The 20345-nt window shown below is 40.7% G+C and overlaps 1 protein-coding gene across 8 annotated transcripts in view; it reads left to right on the top strand.

Annotated features, from left to right (window-relative positions):
- The first annotated feature begins 264 nt into the window (after positions 1-264).
- Positions 265-20345, top strand: part of EML1 (EMAP like 1) — an 81459-nt gene continuing 61378 nt past the window's right edge. For 2 of the 8 annotated variants that reach the window (XM_027637745.1, XM_027637743.1), the window contains exon 1: positions 266-463. In XM_027637745.1, the coding sequence (XP_027493546.1) occupies positions 397-463 (67 nt within the window). In that variant the 5' untranslated portion in view covers positions 266-396. Of the gene's footprint in view, positions 464-20345 lie in introns of all 8 variants that reach the window. The other 6 variants (XM_027637749.1, XM_027637748.1, XM_027637742.1 and 3 more) reach the window with 5 other exon arrangements.

The raw sequence follows: 20345 nt of genomic DNA, 5'->3' as shown, positions 1-20345 counted from the left end.
AGCACGGTGCCCGCGGCTCGCCCCCCTCAGCGGCGGGCCGGGCTCGGCGGGGCCGCTGTGCAGAGATGGCCGCGCCGGCCCCGCGCCCGCCGAAAGCCGCGTCGGCTCGCTCGCTGCCCGTGCCCCGGGGTCCTCCCCGCCTCCCGCCGCCCCGCCGTGACGGTGCGGCCCCGCCCCGGCCCGCCCCGCGGGTCTCCCCCCGCGCCTCGGCGGCGGAGCGGAGCGGAGCGGCCACCGCCCCAGCCGCGGCGGAGTGAATGGGTTGCCATGGCAACTGAGTGAGGCAGGCAGCGAGGCCGCCGCGGCCCCAGCCGCCTCCGCTCCGCAGCGTGTGGGCGAGAAGGCAGCGGGCGGCCGCCGGGACAGCCGAGGGGACGCCGGGAGCGCAGCGGCAGGATGGAGGACGGGTTCTCCAGCTACAGCAGCCTCTACGACACCTCCTCGCTGCTCCAGTTCTGCAACGGTAAGGGCGGGGGCCGCCCCCGGCGAGCAGCGGGGTCCCGGCGCCCCGGCGGGGCGGAGGCGGAGGCCGGCGCCGGGAAGGCAGCGCCGGGAGCGGGCCTGGCCCGGGCTGCCGGCGGCGTCTGTACTGCCCAGGGCCGCCCGGCTCCGCGGCGTAACTCGGGCAGAGGAGGAGGAGGAGGGAGGAAACTTCATCCCCCTCAGCCTCCCCCATTACACGGCGGGAAACCTGCCAGCCCTCGGGGCGCCCCTGCGGGGAACTTCTGCACCTCCTTCGCGGGTATATGCAGAGATTTGTGTGCGTACGTGTTACGCTATGGATGTGTGTGTGTGCATCTGCCTCAGAGACAGCTCTGGGGTAGCCCAAGCGGTCACCCAGCGCTGCGTGTCTCCGCTGCCGACCTACACACAGATACACATATATATACACACACATGTATAGGTCGTGCATTTATATACAAGTGTAGGACGGAGCTCTCCGTGACCCCGAGGGGCGCAGTGGGACGACTCGGCGGGGGCAGGTGTCCTTCAGCCCCCTGCCCGGCCCCGCTCCCAGAGCCCCCCCGGCCCCTGTTGAGGTGTGAGATGCCTGTGCGGAGTTATGAGAGTTGGCCTGCAGTTACTGTTTTTTCCTTCTGCTGTTTTTTTAAGGTAGGGGTTATTGGGGTGGTGGCGTCACCTGGGTGGCAGCGTGACAGGGGAGCTGCCGGGCTGCAGTGACGGGTTGTAAAAAAGCGAGGAGGAAGTGAGGAGCTGTAAGTATCCTCACAGGAGGCATTGGAGATTGGCCTGCGTAGTATTTGGGATTATTCAACTAAATGGTGTTTACTGTATTTGGGGGAAATAAATCAGGTATCCTAAATGTAACAGAGTCCTTCATGGTAAACTGTAATCTCAAAATACTTTGTTTTGATTTGAGTTACTGCTTTCTAGCAGCAAAATTGCAAGCATTCATAGTCTCATATTTCATTGAAAATTGATCTCTTATTCCTTCACATTTTAGTAGTGGTCTGGCTTTCTACTGCTATCTGAACAGCTGGAGTCAGGTTCATATTAAATTGCTTCATGACAGCAACTACATCAGACATAGCTGCCTCTTCTCTTGCAAGATATGAAGATGATAAATTTTACATGATTTTCCTTGTGGTGTGGTGCAAGAAAGGGACGGGTTTGCAGAAAACTCTAATAGCTGTGGACCTTGAGATTGTGGGAGCAGTTTTTCAGGGCATCGTGAGTTGTGTGTGTGAGCTGTGCATTGTGCAGTGATGCCGGATTTTCAGAGCTCTTCAGGAGAGAAAACTATGACTGTGTACGGGGGTTGTACGCTAATAGCAGATGCCTGTTTTCCTTAAAGTTAATAAATATTTCATTGTAAGTATTTTTTAAAAGAAAACATACAGCAATGTATTTCAAAGCTTATACTCTAAGCCGTTTATAAGCAAACTCTCTTCCTACCAAAAATCCCTGGGCTTTGCTTTTACAGTGATCCTGATAGTAGCATGCATGTGAGAGCAGGAGTAGCAGTACTTTCTGAATAGTTTGGAAAAGCGGAGTAGCTTATTCCTGAGCACTGTCCCTCGTGTTGATTTAGTAAATCTGAGCACCTATTATACTTTCTGGAAATAAGCCATATGTATTTATGCTGTACATAGGTTTTAAAATCTTAGTTAATCCTGAAGTAGTATATTCTAGAATGTGTTCCTGATGAAACTACTTGCTTAGCTGTCATCTCATTGTAGATAGTGAGCTCAAGGGCTGCTGTAAACTTGTATTATTCTGTGTTTATGAAAGCCTTTCTTTTTATGAGTTAACCTTCAGTGAGACTATATTAAATGAAAGGAGGAATTAAAGATAATCAGGCCTTTGAGTACAGCCTTGATCAGGTATTTCACACATGACCCATGAGGAAGAAAATACAGATAGAGGATACCAGTTCTGAGGCTGAAAAGAGTCAAGGAAAATTGCTTTACAGGGAAGTGGAAAGCTCTTGCAAGTATAATGGGTAGTATGAAAGATGATATGAAGTTGGGAGTGGGGCAGGCATAAAGAAGAACCAAATGAAGCAAGCAAGTGGTAGAGATATGAAAGACAATATGATTTTAGCATATGGTGAAGTGAAGTACAGAAATGGCTGGTAAGCACTCAAAGTGATCATTGTTGTATGCTGTAAGGTTTTCTGTTCTGAACAGGCTTATTTTTAGCTTTACAAGGAAAGACATGATGGGATTTTCTGATGCTTCTAGAGAGACGAAATGATAAAGATACTACCTGTACATATTGTTTCAAAAGGTCAGGATACAAAGCCTGTGCTCCTGTAAAAATAACTGCAGATCACTTGTAGGGTGGCAACTGAGGTCTAGCCTGGGCCAAAAGTGGCTGCAGCTTCTCCCACTTCTCAATCCGTTCTCCTTGTTTGGAATGGGTGGGAGCCAGAGAGGGGATGAGGAAGAAGGGAGCAGTGGTGGAGGTTGTGATGGGAATGAGAGAACAGGATCTTGGCTAGTGAAGGACCTGGTCAGGGAGGAAAGAAGTAATGTGAGAGCAAACTGGCCCCAAGACTCCCTTTCTTTCTAGAAAGGGCCCTGGGTTCAGGAGAAGAATTTGATTCTTCACTCATATGCAGGTCTAGTTTGCATGATTGTTTAGTGATGTATTTCTACGGCTTGTGATGCGTAAAAAATACGGTAGATGGAGAAGGAAGGAAGGAGGTGAGGAATATATGTTAGTTTTGAGCTGCATGTCTAAAATCTAGGGCAGATATTTAGCACAGCTAGTTCAAAGACACCTAGTTTCTTCAAACTCTTACAGAGCAGTAAAGGTACGGTTGGCACTTGAGAAACATTGCGTTAATGAACACAAGTGTCAGACTGAGGTAACATCAAAGCAAGAAATACAAACTTCCTCTGTGATTTTAGGCAAGTTATTTCATTCTTGATGCCTTAGTTTCCTTAGTTGTAAACGCAGTGGAAAGTGCATACTTACTTTGGAGGAGTTTATCATATTTATTGATTTGTTTGCTATCTCCTCATTTTCAGGAGACAGTCTTCAGGAGCACAAAATGTTTTGCTAGTGTCTGTGCCTGTTCTGTTTGTTTGTTTATTTTAAAGAAAGACACTAAAATAACTCAACACCCAAGGACAGTTCTCAACTTACATCTCACTTTCTTGGTAATGAAGAACACTCTGGGTTTATTTTGCATGTTGAAAAGTAAAGCTTAGATAATATTAACTGTGCCTGGAATTGAAGTAACTTTTAGGTAGAAAGCCATTATGTTTATTTACAGTTAGTCAGAGTGTTAGTCATGTATTATTTAAGCTGAAGGTATAGGTGATAAGGCAAGATAGGTTTGAGGTTTTTAGCATCAAAAACTGATGGAGAGAACCATGCTGGACATGAAACTCTACAGAACAAGACATACTGGGATTATAGACAGTGCTCATCTTGCCTCCAGCTGATTTACTGAGCTGCAGGAGTGATCACTAGTGATTACAGACAGGCTGGGAAGGCACGTGGGGAGTGGGCAGAGGTTCGTGGGTCCTCTGACCACAATTCCCCAGCTATTTATTCTCTGTCTGCACAGCCTTCACCACAGTAATTGCTGTGGGCAGGATTATTAGGTATGTGAAATGTAAAGGGTGAGATCTGGGATTCCTGCAAAATGCCTCTGTAGACTTAGAGATGGAAGTGAGAATTTATCTGTGATTCATTTGGAACTGGCAGCATATTTTTGATATCCTTCATATGGCCAGTGGGAAAACCGTAGCTGTCAAACAGCCATTTCTGCAACCACAGATGCCCTGTTTGATAGAAGCTTCAAGTTTAGAGTGTCTGGGTAAAGCGGTAAAAAAAAAGCGTGAAACAAATTATTTCTTAATGAAATTGATTTATTTGGCAAGGGATTCCATAATATTAACTACAGTTCTGTTTAACAGATTACCCAAAGTGTTAATAGAAAAATTTAGAGTCTGAGAAAATTTTAACATGATACAAATTATATTACCATTTATTTAAAAAAAAGAGTAGAGTAATAAAAAAAAACCCTTGAAAAGTAATGATTCCTTTGCTTCCTCCTGCCAAAATCACTTAATCATAGGAATTTTGACAGGTAATAGTTTTGATAACTGTCAGTCACTCTTCCTTTTAAGTCAAGAAAAGTAAACTGTGTGACTCAGTTTTTGTCAGTTTATTTCCAGTTTGAATCTTCTGCTTCTCTCCTTATCCACCATTCCCAAAAATAAATGGAACATATGTACCTCTTCTCTCCAACTCCTGTGTCCACAAGTGGAGCGATGCCCTGTCGGTGAGGAAGTGAACGCCACAAACAGGAAATCTGTATGGACAGTGTTGTTCTGGCAGCTGTCTCTTCTTTCCCACTTGACTCTTACGCTTCCTCTCCCTCACCTTCCAAAATGCAGCCACTTACCCTCTTCCTACAGCTGGACCAGAATCCCACAGTGTAGAATGGGTTGGGGAAGGAACAGTGGTAAACTGAGCCTGTAGCTTTCAGGTCACTAGTTCAAATCTGTCAAGGACTGGAAGAGACTGTAGTTTGTTTTACTGTGATCACTTCCTAGGAATAATGCAGAGCAAAATTGGATTTAATTTGGTTCTCACTGGGCAGATTCATGCACTGTGTGTATGAAAAGGTGTTGCAAGCATGTTTAAAAAGATGTTGCAAAAATGTTAATAGCATTACTCATGTTGTTTTTCTCAGAAGTCCGTAACAACACAGCCAGGCAGACAAACCAGGCTTTCTCACGTTTCATCTCTGGACCTGTTCTCTCCAGAACAGCAGCATGTTTTGAATTCAGGCGTGGAGAAGATACCCTACTTGAAACTTCTGTCAACTTTGTAGGACAGTGGAAGATTTTATTACCCAGCATTGCTTGGACAGCATTTTATGAATTTATGTTTCAATGAGATTTGTTCTGGCTCTTAGAGTTGAACTCTTAAATGTAATGCTGAACTGGACTCTACATTAAGTGTCGGTTTTATGCATTTTGGAGCTATATGGACTAGAAGCTGATTCTAGAATGTTTTTTCTTCTATCCTGGAGTAAAGGGAGGGGTGGCATACAAAAACACTTTTTTTTTTCTGTATGTGCAGTAATTGAATGCAGAATAAATAAGTATACTATGAATTAAAAATAACTTGCTGTAATGGACACTTGCACAATATATATTGTTAGGCTATTAAAGCTCAAACTGTTATTACTAGTAAGACACTATATAAGTAAACTGGATTTGTTGCCCTTTAATTAGCTGTTTATTTCCAAATCATGAATTATTAACACTTGTTTTAGTTGAATGAATGAATGGCGTTAATTATAGTTACTGGAATTTAATTTTTTTCCTTTTTTTCTTTTTGTAACTAGGCTTCTAAAAACAAATGAAAATGTAGACCAGTCATGAGAGAATCCTTCAGTGATAGTCAAACCTCAATAGAGAATATGTGTCAGTGGTAGTAGTATGGAGAGAAACTACAAGTATCAAGTATTTTGTCATGAATAAAACAACATACAGAATTGCAAATTAAAGCATTGGGCTCTCAGCAGAAAAACATGCTTTATCTGATCTTCAAGGAGTTTTTTAAAAATTTAATAGGACTTTACAGAACTGATAAAATATGTGTTTTAAGTTCTAATTAAGAATAGCAAAACTCAAATTCTTTTACTGAAGCTTAAACCATGTGCAAACAATTCAAATAAGGATTAAAATTATATTAAAACTACAATATTAAAAAGTGAATACGTGAGGAGACAGTGAGGGAGTACACCAGTCGGTGACATACATTTTAATAGGTTTTATCCTGACTTTTCTCCTGTTTCTCCTTTCCTTAGAAATTTAAGATGAAGATTTTAAGGTTGATGCTGCGGTTCCTTTGTCAAGAGAAATTTTGCAAAGCTGTAATGAAGAACCTGTCTTTTGATCACTAAAATCTTAAGGATGTTGTGAGAGAATAAGTAGGAAGGTTGCATGAAACAGTGTAATGACTACCTTTTTGTTGGGTGCTTGCTGTTTGCAAATGACACTAATTGGGCAACCATAAGGAATTATGAAAGCTTCGAGGGAGTGCAGAAGGAGCTATGGATGATGCTCTTCTTCCATGAAACACAATTTAAAATGTTCTTCCATTACATAATTAAAATGTGGATGTAGCTCCCTGAGGTTTTTTAAGGAGATGTGGTGGGGATAATGATATGTTAACATGATTTCCCTAAATTAATTATTTGGAAAGTAATTAAGTGAGATTGTCCACACTCCATTACTTCCAAAGGGTAAAATCTGACACAGTCCATCATATTCTTGTCTTGCTTTGGAATGACTGATTATTGAATAAATATAATATATTCACTTGAAAACTAGTATTGGAGATCTCTAACACTGTTTTTAGGTATTGTGAAATGTAAAAACTAATAGCATTTTTGGATTTAAAATCTGAAATAAACACCTTACTGTGATAAAAGCATTTTACATTTCTTAACAGCGTAGGCCCTGTATTTGATTGGAAACTTTCATAAGCTTCCTGCAAACAGGAAAGATGAAATGTTTTCTGTTTTTAAGTATAACTTCTGTGATCTGTTGCAGGCCAGTATGTGAAACATTGTTACTGGCTTGTCTGAGAACTGTGTGTGAACAGGAACCTAAGCTAAACTTTGAAATGTGAAGTTCCTAAGGTACAGAATAGATGAGCACATTTCAGTATGTAAATTGAGGAATAGTCTTTGTTTCAAGTTAGTATAGGCAAATATTTTAAAATGAAGACTTTGTAAAGAACCTTGTATTTCATGAAAACTAGATGTTCCTATTTCTTACAACTGTGTTGAAAAACACAGCAAACTGAAGCAGCCTTTGCCATTTCCCACTGCAGCTCCTGTACTCTCAAGTGGGCATGACTGGGTGGTGGTGTCTAGAATTTCCTTGAGGTTGTTGAAGGGTTTTGTACCCCAAAATCAGCAGCATTAGGAGCAGCTCTTGTTTTATCTTTTCCCCTTGGGGAAAAAAATCACCCTGAAACCTGAGAAAGATGCTGACAGACAGTCAGTTTTGTTTTATTTTATGTTTACTAAGACTAGTTATCACTTTGTTGCTTCCTTTTTCCCTTCCCTGTCCAGAGTTTCACAGGCTGTTTTACACAGACCTGTTGCTGCCTAGGGAGCATCCTTCCATCTCCCACATGGAGATCTCACTTTAAAGAGCTTGCAGGATCTGACAGGTGGGTCCTTCTCCTGACCCTGAAGTAAGTCAGACATAATGTGTTACAGGACATGGTCCTGCCACTCAGTGTCTGATGAATGGCATGTGCTGGGATGGTGGTGGAGGATGGGATCTTGGAGGTCGGAGAGGTCTGTGGCTACATGGGTGGTCTGGCAAGGCTGGCTGGGCTGCAGGGGGCAACGAGGTCTTTATCCAAACTGATAAAAACCTTACAGGCATTAGCATATCCTGAGGCTCAGGCCACTCTTTATTCAAACCAGTGTCTGCATTGATGCCTTTTTGCTTTACATCTTCCAAATATAGGCCAAAATTATAGGGCAGTGACAACCAGGACTATGCTCAAATGATCTAAAAAATCAGGCCATCCTTTCTAGGTTCCTAACTGTGAACCTAAAAGAATTTTCTATTAAATTTTAAAATTGAATTTAAGGAGTTTATGTCCATGCATTATATGAGACAGAGTTATAAAGCACATTTAAAACATCTCAGTGTAACACAGTAAACAATTACTGATGTGATTTGGGGTAAGAGGCAAAATTGAGATGCTGTGCAACTGATAAGAGTTTGGCTGTGGACTTCAGTAGGACTGCAGTTTCAAGCTGTGGAAATACTTATGGCAAACTTCAGTTGAGTCTAAGAAAATAAGGATTCTTAGAAATTTTGGTTCTCATAGTAAAAAATACACACCACTGTAATTTAGCAAACCCTGTATAATACCATACACGGAGGGAGGTGTGAGGGTAGGTTTTTTCTTTTTCTCCCTTTTATGCTAGACAGCATGTGTGTGTTTGTGAGAGACAGAGAAATCCCAGTGGTAGCCATATTTCAGTATGGAAGTAAGTGATTTCCTCTGTGTTCAGAAGTTTTAATGAACTAATTAAGGGTCCTCTGGGACCAAATATTTTATACATACAATTTTTAAGTTAAGCATTTATATGTTTTGCAAGGCTTGAGGCCTTTCTCTGCTGAGAAGTGAGGAAAGATCCATTATTAAAATGTTGGGGTTTGGTGTGCAGTCTGGCAGACGTATAGGCTGGGGTCAGCTACTGGTGGCATATAGATAAGCCTTTTCTTGAATGGTATACTGTGAGATCTTGCAGCTGAAGAGCTGAATACTATAAAAGAGGTATATATGAGGTATATATAGCTCTGTGATGCTGTGTTTTAGCCCTGTGTCTACATTAGCTGGGAGTGTGGGTCAAGAGGAAGAAATCTGTAACGCAAAATAGTTTGTGGTGAGGACTTAGATATCCATGTGTCTCTGCATTTATTGTGGACTAGGTCTAACCTGATGCTGTCCACTGAACACAAATCAGCACTGGAGTGCTCCTGGAGCGCTCCTGGAGTGCACTTCCAAAGCTTGGCCACTCTGTGAACCGAAGAGGGGTGATGGGTGATGATCACTGCATGAGCACCCTCTGGGTCCAAACTGAAATATGAGCTGTGGCAGGTGAAGCTGGGGCAGTTGTGCTGTCATCATCTTTGCGAGATGTTTTCTCCCAGTCTCTAGTATCCAACCATCTTTCCTTCTGTTTTGGGAAGTAATATGGTTGGTACACCGATGGAGAAGTTGCTTACTCATTGTTCCACTCTCTTTTTCTTGAGAAGAGATTCTGGATCTCATGGAGAAGAGATCCCAAGCCTTGTGTTGGGCTTGAACATGTCTGTAGGTCCAAAGATTTATTAACAATTTCTTTATCAAAAAGATCATTATGGGCATTGATCGTGTTCAGAATTGAAAATGAAAAACTCTGAACTTCTTTTGAGCAAGGTTTAACAGATCAGGCGGAACTAAAATCAAGGCTTTACATTTACAACAGTTCTGCTTTACTGAGAGATCTAACCCCAGTCACTTTTAAGGGGGGGAGGGGAGGAAATATGGGGGTAGCAGTTTACGTGTCCTTTTTGTTATTTAATAGCTTGGTGTTTCCGCCTCTGCTTTTACAGGTGAATAAACAGGATACAAATAGTAAGGGTTTTGGTTATGGGATTCCCTTCCCCCATTATTATTGATTATTGCATAATGGTTTTGCTTAGATTGTTTTTGCTGCATTGGACAATCTGTTATTTGAAAGACTTAAAATAAGCATGTTATCTGTGCAAACCTGAAAAAAAAAATTGGTTCTGGCTATCATACCAGTAGTGTTTTGAAACAAATTTATAGTTGAATTAAATCATTAGTTAGTTGAATGGTATTTCAGCTTTCTTTTATGACCTGGATGCTTTGTTTTGGTTTTTGGAAAGAGTTAAAAAAAGTGAATTTTGGGTTTAAATGTTCAGCTATGGAATTGAAAAATGTTTGCTGCTAAGTGAATGCTTTATAACTAAAATTCATGAAAGCTGGAAAATATATGTGTTGGTATGGTCTCCCAAGAGCAATATATTTGTATCTACTCACTCATTTTTTATGGAGTACACAGTTGTAAGGCATTAAGGTGAAACTTTACAGCAGTGAACAAAGTAGTGTGGTTTATTCCAGCATTGTCTCATGTGTAAGTTATTTGAGAGATTCCATTATGTAGCTGTCATTCCTAGGTGAGATACTCTTTCTGAGATCATAGCTTCTGTGAAGGTATATCTCTGGTTGATTGGTGTGCTTATTTCTAAATTTTGTTTAAATAGAGGGAGTCTATGCCAAGACAACCTACCACTCCCCACCTTCCCAGAGGGCAAAGCTGAATTGAAAGAACCTTTTCTCCTTTTATCTTCCCTTTTCAAATAAAATTTACCTTGTTTCTGATGCATATATTGTAATAAAATCTTGCTACTAACTTTGAAGATGAGTAGCACTATGTGATAGTGTTTCAACTGTGTCAATTAAATGGAAGAATACAAAGTAACATAAATGGGGACACTGAGGGATGTTAAAAACGACAGGCTCCGTCCTTCAGATGTTATGTGATAAGAGAGTGTATAGGGTAGCTTAGGAGTAAAGGTTAATAAACCTGAGAGCTGTGGGAGCTGGAAGATAGTAGTGTAAAATTCAGGAGACTGAGGTTAAGTGGATTCGGGTCTTGGGAGCAAACCTGATGCCCCTGCCCCACTGTCCATTCCCATTTTCAGCTCAGGCTAATCAGCTGATGTACAGCTTGGGCTGACAAGCCATCCTGCGCTGAGCGGCTGCCTGGGAGGAAGGACTTGCTTCCCCTTCCCTCTGGCTGTCTGGTTTTTACCCACTTGACAGACTAAATTGTCAGAGTTAGTTTAACATGCTAACCTAACAGAAAAAAAAAAAAAAAAAAGTATGTAGCATCTGTGTGTGGTACTTAGCTTTTCCTTTTGCTGAGTTAGTTTTCTGCCAAGTTGGAGAATTAAATCAGCTTCCAGAGGCAGCAGAAGATAAATTGTAGGAGTAGCGGGTGCTGCAGGCAGACTGGGGGCTCCTAGATTGGCCATTGTGCCTTGTGGAAGTGGACCCTTGCTTTTGTCATTGCAGCTGCTTGTGGCACCATGTGTTGCACAGCATCAATAAATTAATTCCAGTTAGAAGTGTTGCCCATCTGTTATGTATTGTAGCAGGTAGAAGTGATCCCTTTTTTTTCTGTATTGTGCCAGGCGTAGTGGTGGTGGCAAACTTTTAAAATAATGTGTAAGGGAGAGACAGGCAGCTGCTAGAAGACTGTAATAAAGAGGCAAAGTACTTTTTGACTGCTATAAATATGATTGAAAATTGAATTAAAGGTTCATAGATGTGGAAAATGACCTATGCATCATAAATTTCATTTTCAATCCAGTTACCCGTTCTAAGCAGAGTGGACTAACATAAATCTTTTACCATTGAGATTCCTGCCTTTATTTGGTGAATGTTTAGCTTTCATAGTTGCTTTCCATGTGTCTGTGTGTTTTGTTGTTTCTTTTTCTCCCTCCTTGGAAGCTTTGAATCTCAGTCTTTTTTGTCATTCTTCTTATGTGCTTTGCAGAATATGACATCACATTTTATTAAAAAATAAAAATAAAAAAATCGTTGCCCCAGGCACACAGGTGTACTCAATATTTTTTTACACAGAAATTTTAATTATAATTGAATATCACGTACCTTTTTTCTTGCATTTTGGAATTTTGTAACTATGTATTTCTTATCATTTTCTTTTATACTTTCATGAGAGAAGTAAAATTTCTATCAAAAGAACACTGATATCTTCTTTCTTATATTATCTTAGTTGGGAACATACTAGTTTCAGGGCCATGTTAATCAGATTATTCCTCAACCTTTTAGGAAAAGGCATACCCTAAAACCAGAATGAATCAGTAACAAACATCATCAGTGTGCTGCTGCTGCTCTGTTCTCAGAATCAAATCTGGCTGAGTGCAGGTGAAGCAATTCTTTTGATTACAGTAGACTCATTGCAAGGGGAAGAGGAAGATCTGCAAGATCTCTGTGCACTGAGAAATTTAAACACAAATACTCTTGCAGGAGTTAGTAGTCATCTTCAGTGGTCCCATGTAGTAAGACCTGGATTAAAAACTTGAAAGAGAGCAGTTTTGCGTCCTGTTACTCTTCTTTGCTTCCAAAAAGATGAACTAAGCCTAAAGCAGCTCCGGTGATTCCTGCAAGGCTCTGTAGGATTTTCTGAAGCCCAGAAGCCGTTTGGTCGATGCTGGGTTATTAACCTTGGTAGTTGTGACTCAGAAGGTTATGAGAGATTTGTGTGCATATTGTTCCAGGAGGGAGTAACTTCAGGGCTTCTCCTCTTTTCTATTTTTTTTGTTGGTTTTTTTTTTAGTTTTTAATTTAAAAAAATGTTTAGCCTCAGGGAGCCCTCTAAATCTAAGCCTTTTACTGCCTCCTGAATTTGGCAGTTGCTTTTCTTGGTTTAAGTCTCTAGGCATGTGTGATGTGAAGCTTTGAAGAAGCTGTTGCCTGGCTGAAGCCTCTCTGGGGGCAAGGAGAAGGATAATAAAGTTTATGCTTTTGACATTTTCCTTCTTTCCATCATGCAGATATTTTAACACAGGTGAAACAGCTGATTTTTAGTAAGGACCTTAAAATTACAGAATTGCTAAGACTGTCTCTTTTGTGGTTTGCTTTTAATTTGGAACAGTTGCTAAAGTCAGTGGTGTGGAAAGCCACATATATTTTGTCAGTGTTTTAATATATGGCATTATAAACTGGTTAATCCATTTAAGAAGTGGAACAAGAGATTCAAGGGGGAGATGTTTCAGCCCAATTTTCTTAGATGATGCCCAATGGACCACTGACAAGTACCAGAAGAGGCGAGGAAAGATATTTGTAGGGGGAAAAACCCCAAGTTTTTTGATCTTTGTAATTCTGTTTCTGCATGATGACTGCCAGTCCCATGCTCAGCAAGCAAACAGTTGCAAAGTCTGTGGCAGTCTGTATCCCAAACAGCAAGCACCTTCACCTTTCCTAGCAAGGCTCTTCAGATGCTATTGAACACTTCTCATGTGCTTCCTCCAAGAATTAAATGGATACAGGACACCTTTTCCTGGCTATTCCTAACTTTTTTCCAGTCCGAGTTCCTTAAAATAAGTGTCTTGTGGGAGTGGATTAGAAGTAGGACGAATACATCAGGGAGGAAAAAAGCTATTTCAAACATCTTGATTGTGACAGGTTCTTTCTGTTTGGGTGTTCACCCAACTGTGGCATAGAGCACTTCTGGCACTACACTAGTTTGTATTAACTAAGTTTACTAGATTTAGTAATGGCTAAAATATATAAAGTGATTTTAAAACAATTGGTGTCATGCAGCCATCGCTCAGTTTACCAGACTGTCTGGGTTCATCTGCTGCAGAGACTGTGCACCGTGGAAGCTTTATCTTTACTGTAAATGTAGTAGTAAGGGTTTTGGTTTTTTTTAGTAGAAACTTCATCTGTCTTAAAAAACTAGTGTAAATAATCTGGGTTTACCTCCAGTTTATTGTAGTACCTTTTGTTCTGCAGCATAAATAGTTATACCTGTGTAAAAATTGGAAATCATTTTGTGCTGCAAACAGCAATTCTGTGACTCCGCTGACAAGTCAGCACCTTGCACAGTTATGAAATCTTTCCTCTTTTTTCCAGTTACAGCCGGGAAAAACTGACATGTTGTTGCTCTCTGAGTCCCTGTTACCTGTCCTTCAGCGAGCTGTGGTTGAGAGCTGCATACTAAATGTCAGTTATCGTATGGTGCAATCCGTATGAGTAGAATTCCCACTTCCACAGCTGTGGGAGTGGAAAACATGGAGCAGTCAAATAAGACCAGGCCCCTAAGGTGACTGGTGCAGAGTGCACTGAAGTCCAGGGGATTCTTCTGACCTTTTGTAGGCACAAACCTTGGGAAAGAAATGAGCATTGTTAAAAGTGATGACATCTTTCAGATGATAAAAGTAGCAGCTTAAAAAAAAAAAAAAAGCTTTTGACACTTTTGACAGGCTTGTACATGATAATTAGATAGTAAAAAGAAGGTGTGGGTTGGCAAGGCATTAGATATGAATGATATGCAGGTTCGTATCCATTTTACTTTAAGCAGTGTTGCGCTGAAGATGAAGCCCTCTGAACAGTTGTGCAAAGCAGAGGTTTTAAAGTGAAAACAGATTGTATCCGTTTGAAATAATCCAAGGAAAGCTGGAGAAAGCTACTGGCACTCTTGCTTCTATTTCTGAATAACTCCTTTGCTTCAGTAAGAAGTTCTTAGTACAGCATATTATGGGTATAATCTTAGAACTGTGTGCATTAGCTTCCAGTTACACCCAGTATCTTATTTATTGACTTTCAAACTAACTTTCTTTTCTTACACTCTATATTCTGAACATTACCCTTCCTACCTTTGCAACCTGTTGAGGATGCAGCATAGAACAGCTAAAGGAGAAGATGGTTTTTGTTGTTTGTATTAAGGAGGAGGAGAAGGAATGGTGGAGAAGGAAGGACAGGGGGAGTGAAGATGAAGCAGGGCCTTGACCTAACTATAGTTTATTAACTTTATACTTAGTCTATAGGGAAATGAATTCTTGGGAGATATGCATAAGACAGAAGAAAATAGATAGCATTTGGTATTCCTGTGGGATTTGGGGATATTCAGCTTAATTTGGCAGGGTGTTGTCAGCAGGTCAAATGTATTGGTTGCTGCAGAATTGGGTTTGGGTAGTGCCAGCTACCCTCTCTCCTACTTCATGTTTCTGGCTGCAGGCATTGGGTTTTGTGCATGTTTTGGGTACCATGCCATTTGGGAGCCTGATTCCATACTTTCCATCTCCACACTGGATTCCTGCTCCTTCTCAGAACAAATAGGGATCCACTCCTACCTGCTGAGGAGCCCCTGAGCTCCCAGCATGGCAATGGTGCCAGCTCTCTGCAGTACCTGCTGGTGGGAGGCACTCACTCCATGCCCTGGGACCATGGCTCCCAAATGCAGCTCCCAGAGGGAAGGTATCATCCCTGCATATACTGACTTGAGATATGGGGCAATCTCTTCCATGGAGTTGGTAACAGCCACGGCTGCCTGTATTGCAGGGACTTGTCCGTGGGCAGTTGAGAGGCACTTCTGAGGGCCTGGTCCATGCTGCCACTTTTTAGATATTATTATCTCTGCAAATTTTTAGCACCCTTTTGATTTCTCAAAAGAAGGTCAGGCTGAGCTCTGGAGGACTCAGCAGTGTTGGGAAGACCCTTTTTCCACCACACCACTGACCTGTCCTGTTTGCCAGGCTGCAACTCTTTCAGCAATCAGATGTGAGCTGCCAAAATAGCAGGTGTTTCTGCTGAGTGTGCTGTAGTCTCTCATAGCACTGGTGTTAATCAGGCTTCATGTACAGGTCTCAGCATCACAACTGAATGTCCTCCAGCCTTTGCCACTCCTGACTGTGTAGTCTTTAGCCCTACAGAACAGCTGAGGAGACCCTGACTGAGGGCTGCAGGGGTAGAGTGGGGTAGATTTTAGTGATGATGGAGGCAGGGTCCACTTTCCACTAGATCAAGTTTCTTAGAGCTCCATCCAATCTGATCTTGAACATTTCTAATAATAAGGGGAATCTGCAGCTTCTCTGGGCAACCTGTTCCAGTGTGTCACCAGATACTGAACAGGTTGAAGAGCAGAAGCCTCCAGAACCTGCACCATGAGTGCACAGTCTCTTGCAGAGTTTTTGAGGCAATGCTTGGGGAATTCTTGGGACTTGCCTTTACTCTGCTGTAGGCAGTTGTCCATGAAACAAAATGGATTTTTTTATCATCTGGTACAGGTCCATGCTAATGGGTCCATGCTAATGCACTCTAGACCTTGATGTCGTTTTTTTCTGTGGATGAAGCAGCAAGCAAATAGAAAGTTGGAAATCTGGAAAAATTAGAAAAGCTATTAAACTTTCCTTTTTAAACTCTGAGAAGTTAGAATATGTTAAAACTAAGGCTGCGTAATGAAGCTTGAAATAAAATCAGTTTATTCATGTGTCATAAGATTTTTTAATTACTTCATCATTCCCTATAATTTTCATAGGAGTTGTACCTCATTCACTTCAGAAGACAGACTTTCCTGGAGTCAAATAAATCCAATAAGCATATTTAATGTAAATTTGAAATGCAGTAAATATAAACCCAGTAAATTTGACATCCAGTTCAAAAGCCTGTCTTTTTCATGCAAGGGGAGCTAGTAGGGCATTGAACTACATTGGAATACAGTAAAAAGAAATTAATTATATTTTTCTAGGAATTTTTCTTTTTTAATGAATAGGGAAGCAGGAACTATCCCAGTTTGTGAATGACTGCTCAAAAAGTGGTTTTCGGTTAAATATTTGGGTTTGGGGTTATTCTTGTGTGGACTTTGGGGACTTTTGTTTGTTTTTTTTTTTTTTTTTCCTCAACAGTGAGTTTATGAAGCTGCCCTGTTTCCAGCTAAGAGGAGAAAAAAGGGGAGGTGTGGATTTGCTTCAGTGTGTGTGACCCCTTTGCCTCAGTGGCACTCACTGCTACAGCGGTTGCTTGTTGGCTTGAGTGTAACTGGGGATGTCTGATCAACGAGATGGTTTTTCCTTCTTCAGCTTTTGGCTTTGCAAATATGAAATGCTTGCTTTTGGTGAAGAATCAACATTTGGACACTGTTAAAAATAGGAGCACTGAGGGTGAGGAGTTGGGTCACTGGCCCAGAGAAGCTGTAGCTCTGGGGGTCAGACTTCTCTGCCATGGAAAAAGCCTGAATTCTTGTGTGTTTCCTAAATGGTCATGTTAAATTTTGGGAATATGACCGTCTGATCTATGTATCTTTCCATGAGATTGTTTATTATGTTTATGTCTTTTAGGTAACTAAGTATTTTTGTTACAAAGCTTTACTCTACTAGGCTTTAATCTCAACTGCCTTCTGCTAAACTGAAGGGTATTTTGAAAAAGGGATCTCCTGCTTGCCATGTCTAACTTACAAAATTGATGTACTGTGATACTGTTTTCTGAACTAGCTCTTCAGTGCCTTTGGGAGAAATGTTTTCCAATCACTTTTAGTCCTTTTCCATCTCTTGTAAATCTAGTGATTTTCAAGTTCAGTATGGTGCTAGGCTCAGTGCCCATGGAAATCACTGCTCTGTGCTGTGTTGAGGAAGTTTACTGTTACCTGGATGCTGTTTTGGGCAAATCTTATCACTGCAGCAATCTTTACATACTTACAGACCACTAATCTGTGTTCAGGACTGCTTTTAAAAATGTGCCTGCTTGAATTGTAAATACAGATTGTACTGTTAAACGGTGCCTTTACAATATTAAATTAATTTAGTTCAAATGGCTATACTTGCCCTACCTTATGTCTGTACACTTGGATACAAAAGTGTGACTTATGTGAGGTCCACCCATATTCAGAGCTAAGAAAGCGTAAGAGAACTTTTGTCCTTAATCTGAATGGTCATATTGGCCTTCAAGGTTTGTCTTTGCTGATAGGCTCCACCTTATCATGAAGGTTGAAGCTCAGATGCTCGATAATCACAGGGCTACAAGAGCCTTATCAGCCAGGCTTTCTGCAGGATTTGTTCACACTAGTCCTTCAGCAGAGTGCTATTAGGAGATGGCTTTTGGAAAAGGATTTGCTCTGCCCAGCCTTCACCCATCTAATCTCTCAGGTGAAAACTCATAGTTTCAAGAAGTACTGACTGACGCCAGAAGGAAATCAGTCCCAGAAAGTCCTTGAAGGAGAGGAACAGTCATGAGCCAGGCTCTGCTTGGACCTTGGCCTGGGGCTTGTTCCCAGCCAAGGGCAGAGCAGACATCTGCCGGCTCTCCCCCTTTTACTGAGGGCTCTCTGTAGCCTTGGGGAGATACAATATTGCATTAGTTGATCAAAGCGTATTTGTAAACTTTTTTCACCCACCATGAAAGCTATCCAATGGTTTATCTGTGTCTCCTCCTCCATGAAAACCTGAATTTCTTTCAAAAATAGGCAATGTGCATTTGTAGCATTGCCAAATGCTGTGGAGGATGGGGCAAGCCTTGGAGTACAACTTGTTTGCTCTCACGGGGCGGCAGGACCACGCTTGCACAGTGTGCTGGGAATGGCATCGCAGCTGGGTGAAATGTGTGACAATGCTGTGCACCCACTGGGCTAAAAATAAGAATGTGATCTCATGCTAGGGAACCCAGTTAAAAAGAATGCAAATTGTCTTCGCTCAGAGGAGTTGCACTTGAAACCAAATAATTTTTCAGATTATGTATGTTTCTCTGTTTCCTGAAATAAACCCCAAATAATTTCTTTATTTAAGGATAGCAAATAAAGGGATTTTTCTTCCTTCTCCTAAACAGACTTAAAGCAGTCATTTTCCTGTTTATTACCAGAACATCCAACACCGTCAAATGTGGTATATCTGGCTGTGTTTGAGTCCTTGGCAAGAGCAGTTAGTTTTTCCTGCATTAATGTCAGTAAAGATTTTCTGCTGGAGAGTGGGAAAATTGTAAATGAAAAAAAAATTGTTACTATTTTTTATATATATCTGTCTGAATTAAATGAAAGGAAGACTTAACCCTAATTGAAGATGAAGATGGACAACATGGGAAAAATTCCAGTCTGGTATGGGCATCCTGTATGCTGTTTTACCTCTTCCATCTGAGCAAGTCTGTCACTAGTTAATTCAAGTACTTCTCACAAGCACTAGATTAACTGTAAATAGTGAAAAAATTGTACATATACTGTGGGAGACAGCACTGAACAAGACAGGTTTTAAAAGAAGACTTGAAATAGTTTTCCAAATTTGAAATAATTTTTCCTTTAAATATTTAAGTTGTGATTTGTCTTTGTGACAACCTGTAATGAAGTCTAATATTATGCTGCATTAATTTCTGAAACTAAAATATTCATGAGGTACAAAGTTCCGAAGAAAAGTCAAACCAGTGCTGGAAGTGAAGCCATTAGCTGAGAGCAAGTAAGAAGAGTTTGCTAAAGTGATAAATCTGCTTTAGACATCAATGACCCATTCTGCAGGTGCAGGAGGAATGTTTTGTTCTTTCTGTATTATGTCCATTAGTTTGAGTCTACAGAAAACAATTAATAAAGCTGATAAGCCTCTAAGAAATGTAAATGCAGAATATTTGGGAGTGGTTTTTATCTTACAAAGAAATGCCATTGATTAGAGGCTGAGATTTTCCAATTCTTATTTCTCAGAGGATACACTTATGAAATAAGACAAAACATAAACTATTTCAAATTGATGACTATGGATTACTTGCTGTTGATGTAGTCTCAGTTTATTAAATCTTTAATTTCTTAAATGAAAAAGTGTTTTATTTGCTTATGTATTTCTGAAGTTTAATACTGTTTTCAATTTGTTTTTAAAAATATATACACTATGATTACGTATTTCATTAAAATGCAGATTATAGAAAAATATCAGTAAAAAGTTAATGCTTCAAGTAAATTTGAGTATCAGTTTTCATTTTAATATTGAATATGGAAATTAGGACAGTGATGAAACGTATGCTGACCTAAGTAGTTTTTGAAGTGTTTATATAGTGCTGTCTCTAGTGTAACATTAACACTACATTTGACTGCAGATCAGCTACTGGCTGATGCGTCTTCTAGTTTCTTGCTAGTGTGAATCAACTTTTCTCTAGGAAGTACACAACAAACAAGAAAAATAAATTGATTTGTAATACATTATCACAGGCTAGCATCAGTAACTTTTAGAAGGTGTTTTAAGTCAGTTTTCTTGTCTTTTGAATCTCTCCTGACTGCAGGTAACTCTTTCTGCTTTTATGTATATCGCATGCTCGAAGAATCAAATTAAGAGATCCAGGCTTTTTAAAGGCAATGAGAAGATATTGAACTAAGCACTATAAAGTTTCTAGGAAAACATTTAGTATGAACTGATATGTTTATTTTCATGTGGATTAAAATGCGTTTTGGAGAAGCAAATCTTACATCTAAGTTGGTTCTTTTTGTCTAATAGTGCTTAACGAAAGCTGGAGTCTTTTTATCTTCCATCACATGAGGAATTTGAATTCATTCCTTGCCAGCTCTTGTAGGATAACTTGGACATTGAGGCATAGCTGTGACATGGAGATGAGAACCATTGTACATGTTCTCCCATGTTCCACAGTCTATTTTCCTTCTCTTATTGTTAAGGGTGTGATACAGGCATATCCTGAGAGCATCACTGAGAACATAAGATGTTAAAACACACTCAGCTGTTCTGCCCTGATACTAGGTCCTTTATTTGCAAGTTTGTGTTAGCTGTATCTTCAGCTTCTTAACTCAGGGCAGATCCCAT

The sequence above is a fragment of the Corapipo altera genome, unplaced genomic scaffold (assembly GCF_003945725.1).
Source record: "Corapipo altera isolate COAL_440 unplaced genomic scaffold, ASM394572v1 23, whole genome shotgun sequence".
In the NCBI taxonomy this organism is placed as follows: Eukaryota; Metazoa; Chordata; class Aves; order Passeriformes; family Pipridae; genus Corapipo; species Corapipo altera.
Note: the sequence above shows the minus strand (reverse complement) of the source record. Positions and strands in the feature narration are given on the sequence as shown.